Raw genomic sequence first — 6,000 nt, 5'->3', positions numbered from 1 at the left:
AGAAAATATTAAATTTTTCCCATGATTAAAACACTAAACCCTATTTGTATTCTAAATTTTAAGCTTTTAAGTCTGCTAGAAGTACCTTAGACTTTTGATGATCGGTGAGTCAGTGAGTCAGTGAATCAGTGAGTGACAAAATTCAAAATTTTAACAAGTTGTCATTCTTAAACTACTGGTTCAAATTGACTGAAATTTTAAATATACCGTGTTTATACAATGACTGATTAGTTGCTGAAAATCCAGGCTTCTTGTTTTATCCACAACGAAGTTATAGGGGTGTCAAAAATAGCCCGAATTGCTTCGAGAAAAGGATGTTACGGCCGTGCCGCTTTTTTTTTGCTCGACTTGCGGGGGCACTTCCGTGCCCCCAGATATTCAGAATAACACGAGCACAAATCTACATAATAATTAAAAAAAAACTCATTATTGCCCCACGGCTAGGCAAAGGTCTCCTCCCGTTATGAGGAAGAAAGAGATTAGGCATTGAGTCCACCACTCTGGCCAACTGCACAAATCTACATATATTCGTCTGTAATTCGGTAGAAAAACGAAATGTTTCTAAAACAAGTCTGTATTTGTCTAGGTTAGACTATTGTCTATTATTATTTGCTATATTGTCTATGTACATCTATTCTCAATAACAAATGTTCAGCAATAGATAAGTCTCCCATTGTTTAGTTGCCTCATCGTAAATCTTACTCGTACATCACTCTAATAAAGACGTATAGTTCGGCTCAAAATGGCTTCATTACTGTTAGCAAAGTTCAAGTTTTCAAGAAATTTCAAAATACATACTACGAATTATCTTAGAAATGAGCCCAGAAATAAATGTTTTTTTCGACATGCAATGAAACCTAGGATCTCGTTACACAAGCCATTATTACACCACGCAGTATTTAATAAATAGATTTACTAAATAATTTCGTTATCGCTACCATTCATCACAGGTCGTATTATAAAATCTAACATAGCTATAATTTATCACCGCAGGTATCAATTTGTCACCTGACCGCAATACCCTAGGGTTTGTTCGTGCAACAATGTGTGTCAGTAATTCGGGCACCCGTCATATCTTCGGCAATGGTCGGGTGCCGTCGGCTGTTGTCGGTGGTGGTCGGCCGCCATCGAGGCTCGCGAAAACGAAAGTGTTCCGCGGCCTACATCGTGTTTTGGGCACTTGCGTAATATTGCACTACTGCACTTATTACCTATAGATTTTTTATTTCGAAATATTCTATGCTCTATTTTAAGAAGTGACATTTTTTTACCGTTATTAGAAATGTTATTCTCGATTAATTTTTATGTCTCCGGATTTTCCAAATAACTGACGGCACAATAGAGCCTACTCCTTGATGTTTCGGCAAGGATAATTATATTACGTAGTCGTCGAACGCCGTTTTAATTAATAAAGTATGCAATGACGACAGATTTAATTCTAGTCTAACTAGAGCCTGAGTAAGAAGTAATCTCTACCTAGATATTTAACTCTCGAACTTGAAAGCTAGCTAGATAGATGGGCCTATTAGAGAAAGAGCAAGTACCTCTAGACAAATCAGAAAATATCTGGCGGTTGACTAACTTATCGATATTTTCAATACAATAAAAATAAAAGTGGAAGTAGATGTATCGTAACGCACAAGTATTAGTAATTTATTCTAAACTGTCACGACATCCGATCGATCGTAATACGTCACTAATGGCGAATAAATTACATATTAATTAATCAAATCCGTCTAAAATATTAGCGTAACCTTGACCATTGATCAATCATAGCGATTACGCCATTAATTTATGACAAAACGTCATAAATATTTGTTTTACGATGAAGTCGAATCGTTTCCATACAAAAGACATCAACGCACTCCCTTGAACCGAAAACAACACGTTTTGCTGGAAAAATATTGAAACGCTCTAGAAAGGGAGACATTACTTTTTAATATGACCTTATCATAACAAGTCTTCATAATTTTCATAAATATTTAAACTTTGCGAGTAATAAAGTAATGTGTTGGAACCGGAAAATTTCATTCCCTTGATATTTAAATGACGTTTAGTAATGACTGTTTTATGGTTCTGTCACATGCGAGAAGAAACTTGTTATGAAGGAAATTCCATGCATACATCAATGTACTAACTTCAAGGCTCAAAAGACTATTTAATTTCAATTAAATCGATTAATGGTGTCATTTATTAAACAAATTGAATGGTTTATTAGAGCCGTAAGGTTTATTATTATATTATTCCGTGGGATAAAAGTTATGTAAATTATTTTATGTTTATTGACAATGCAGTGTTCCGGATGTAGAGTATGGAATGTTTGTAAAGTGGTAGAGCTATTTAAAAAATCAATATATTTTTCCTTATGGCATATGAATTGTCGGGTCACTTTATTAAAAAACCTTAGGGCATTGCAATATTTTGTTGAAATAAATAATTTCGAAATTGATTTCTCTCGTTTTGATTTCTTAATACATTTCTGGTTTTCAATTTTATCTCCTAGTTGCCCTTTTCTGCACCCACATTTTATTTTGAAGAAAAATAATCTGTTTCATAATTACAACATAAGCTGAACATTTTAAAATATTCTTTACGCCTTTTAGTCATATAGCACAGTGTAATATTCAATCCACCGATTACACCATCCAATAATAATAAAATTATATCGGCCATTTTATGCAAAAATAAAACATTTAGATTTTATCTGTCCGGTTCTATTTCTGGCTTCTATTGTCGGACAATACGATGGTAATTTCTATAATGCAATGTGTTGAGTTAATTTTAGGCAGTGGTAATAAACACATGGTTTTGGACTATTTATGGTCAAAAGTATAGTAAGTACTGCTTTTCGTGAAAATACTATTGAGTATTAGTGTTTGAAAGGACATGAATTGTGTTTGCAATACTTTTGTCAAGTTAACTTATTTCAAATGCCATTTGACAAATTGGACATTTTTGCGTATAAAGAGGAAGATTGAGCAATATAGGTAATTTTCAAATTTTTTATTTAAAGTATGTTCGAAATGAGTAACTTCCTTAATCACCTTTTAACATACACATTTTGTCATAGTCAGTAATTTAATTTTTTTTTAAATATTCTTCATAATAAAAGGGTTTAGTACCCCTGTCTTACAGCAGTTGCAGCAGCAAGGTGGTTATTTCAATAATGCGATGTGGTGGACTATTCGGAATGTGTTGCGTTACCCCTGCTCAGATATCCGCCTTATAGCGCCAAATCCCTGACATTTCGCTCACTTCCGTAACCCTTGGGGATTGGTCTCAGTACTAGCGAATTTGCTTAGAAAGGGCTATAATACATTGTCATATGGGAAGTAATATGTCACTCGCTATTATTATTATCTGTATATAAATTCAATTAGGTACAGACGATAGAATATAAATCAGTTTCAATATTTTCCTTTGTTCTCATTTTTAAATGTGTAACTGTAATATCAGAATAACTATAAAATATTTCATTCAAAATTTGCAATCATTACAAAAATTGTCTTACTAGTTGCAATTTCGCATGCTCTTCACAAGTAACCTCAAGACAATTAAGGCTCAATTGTACTCTATATTCTAATAGCCTTATTGAAGTCGCCGTCACCATCACCCGACCCTCAAGCCTTCAAGTTTAACAATTGTATCGCAAGCGCCCCACCACAGCGTCGTCGCAGGCGCAGGCCTCTGCAACGCTCACTCCCGCGCACGCGCGCTGAGCTTTCGCGCGTCGACTGTGTAATATGCGTCGGTGGTGACAAGTGCCTGTGTTGTGTACGACTTGCGTTTTACAAACACCGTGATCTGTGATCGAACTACTGCAACCATGAGGTCTTTCGGCGCCGCGGCGCTTTTTACACTAGCGATCATAACAGGTAAGATTTTGGAGCAAATATTTTATTTAAATAGGTCAGGAATTATGGTAATTATTTTTTTTAGGTGGTAGAAAATCAATTGCAGAAAATTCGACATTAATCAATTATGTAGGAAGCCGTCTCGTGAACACGCGCGCGGATATGTCACGCGTATACATACACACTTTCCAAACGCTTGATATTGTACGCGAATTTCCAAATTACTAAGCAAATTACATCAAGTCCCATACGTATAGTGAACCACTTAATGGCTCTAGTTTCGAAATTGCATAAATATTGGTTGCTATTTCGGTCATTAACATATCACTTTCAATGCTAACATTTATAAATATTAAAAAGACACGTTATAAAAACATATCAATCGACCGCTTTCGATTTTTAAGTATAAATTTATTTGTTGTCAAACACTTTCGTTCTCGCTAACCAGTTGTACCGACTATAGTAATACGTACAGCTGCGAGTTTTCATTGAGCGCGCGCTCATGGGAAAAATGGCAAGTGAAAAAGGCTAGTAGTCTTGAGCAATGCATTAAACATTGAACTAAAATACTCGCATAACTGTCAGCAGTATATGTCTATAATTAGAGCTATTTTTTGCGTAATCTCCGTTTTATGTTTAACGCATGCGTCGCCGCTACCGTGAACGTAAACCGCGCGTAACAGACGGTGAAAATTGATCGTTCGTTTTCCTTTTTGCGACCGCCTTGAGCGATTGTAAACAAATTAGTTCGTTATATTGATTGTTATAAATATTACGTAAATGCTGTTCAAAGTTGCTTGAACTTAAGATGTAATTGTGTATTTCCTTATAGAACGAAATACAATTATTTTTATAGTTTGCGTGTTTTAGCGTAGTAAAACTGTCGCGCTGTTACGAAAGTATCATTCAACCCAGAAAAAATATGAGGCGTAAAAATAGACTAATCATTCAATCAGTGTTATAAATATTTCTTTACGTATGCATGAGAAGGCTTTAAGGTTACAGTTAGAATAAAAAACTGATTATAATTCAATGTTATATCAATGCATAATGACATATATTTGAAACCTATATCTTGTCTAGACTGAGGAGGCGTAATATCTGAAAAAGAATCACGCAATAAATTATAATCTAATAAACATAAAGATTAGGAAAATTACCATTATACGAACTGCGAAAATTCTTAAATTATGTCAATAAATTCTTATAAGGTAGATGACATTATGTGAGTCATGATGTCCCGTAAATGCTATTATAAAATCTGTAGGTCAACACAATAATCTATAGCGCAGGTTTATGTCATTGGTAAGAAGTGCGAAAAGACACAAAATAAAAAAAAAAACTTACCTATACTTTTTCACTACAAATTTCGACGTGAGAATCCGGATTTAGCCAAAAATAAAAAATATAAATGAATAATAAATACCAATATAATAATATAGTATCTAAATATCGCATTTTCATACTGAATGTTATAATTTGAAATGTAAATATCTGATATAATGGCCAGCGTCTTATTGTCTGCTTAAAATACAATACAGTGTTATAATATATTGCGTTTGTATTTTGATTTTATCTCGATGTTTTTAAGTACTAGTCTCAATGCATTCAGTTTAAAATATGTTCGTTAAACAGCAATGGGTTTATAATAAATATTAGAGTTCAATTTAAATTTGTAAAAGAATTTTGTAAAAGCTATGGGGTTAGCTCTATATTTTAATGCTTGCCAGGATTTATAAACCGACATACAAGCTCCGGTAGTTTAACTATCTTCCAAGCGTCACGCTAGACAACGGCACTATATACCACATATGCTACGATGATTATCATCTAGCAATTGCTTAGACAAAGACCTCAGACATAAAGGACTAACACAAGGTCTAAAACCAAGGACCACCAACCACTTAAGATAAAAAAAACTTAAGTCTAGTCTTCAAACGAATCTTGAAAGAATGTCAAGAGCACAATTCACGAAATTCTTTCAACGAAAAACCGATGTGCCCCGGATATTGTAGTTCTTTGTGCTCCTAGTCACGGTGTTTTGCTCAAATACCGTACAAATTTCACAATGTCTTCGCAACATATGCAAAAGCTGGCCCACAACGGTAAGATTGATACGGACACGGGCATTTTTCACGAAAACGCG

At 34.3% G+C, this 6,000-nt stretch overlaps 1 protein-coding gene across 6 annotated transcripts in view; it reads left to right on the top strand.

The window, feature by feature from the left end:
- Window positions 1-3,679: 3,679 nt before the first annotated feature.
- Window positions 3,680-6,000, top strand: part of Cda5 (Chitin deacetylase-like 5) — a 129,151-nt gene continuing 126,830 nt past the window's right edge. For 2 of the 6 annotated variants that reach the window (XM_076113085.1, XM_076113066.1), the window contains exon 1: window positions 3,682-3,875. In XM_076113085.1, coding sequence (XP_075969200.1) covers window positions 3,827-3,875 — 49 coding nt within the window. In that variant the 5' untranslated portion in view covers window positions 3,682-3,826. Of the gene's footprint in view, window positions 3,876-6,000 lie in introns of all 6 variants that reach the window. The other 4 variants (XM_076113110.1, XM_076113102.1, XM_076113075.1 and 1 more) reach the window with 3 other exon arrangements.

Source organism: Anticarsia gemmatalis, chromosome 1, assembly GCF_050436995.1.
Source record: "Anticarsia gemmatalis isolate Benzon Research Colony breed Stoneville strain chromosome 1, ilAntGemm2 primary, whole genome shotgun sequence".
Classification (NCBI taxonomy): Eukaryota; Metazoa; Arthropoda; class Insecta; order Lepidoptera; family Erebidae; genus Anticarsia; species Anticarsia gemmatalis.
This window is presented reverse-complemented; position numbering and strand designations above follow the sequence as displayed.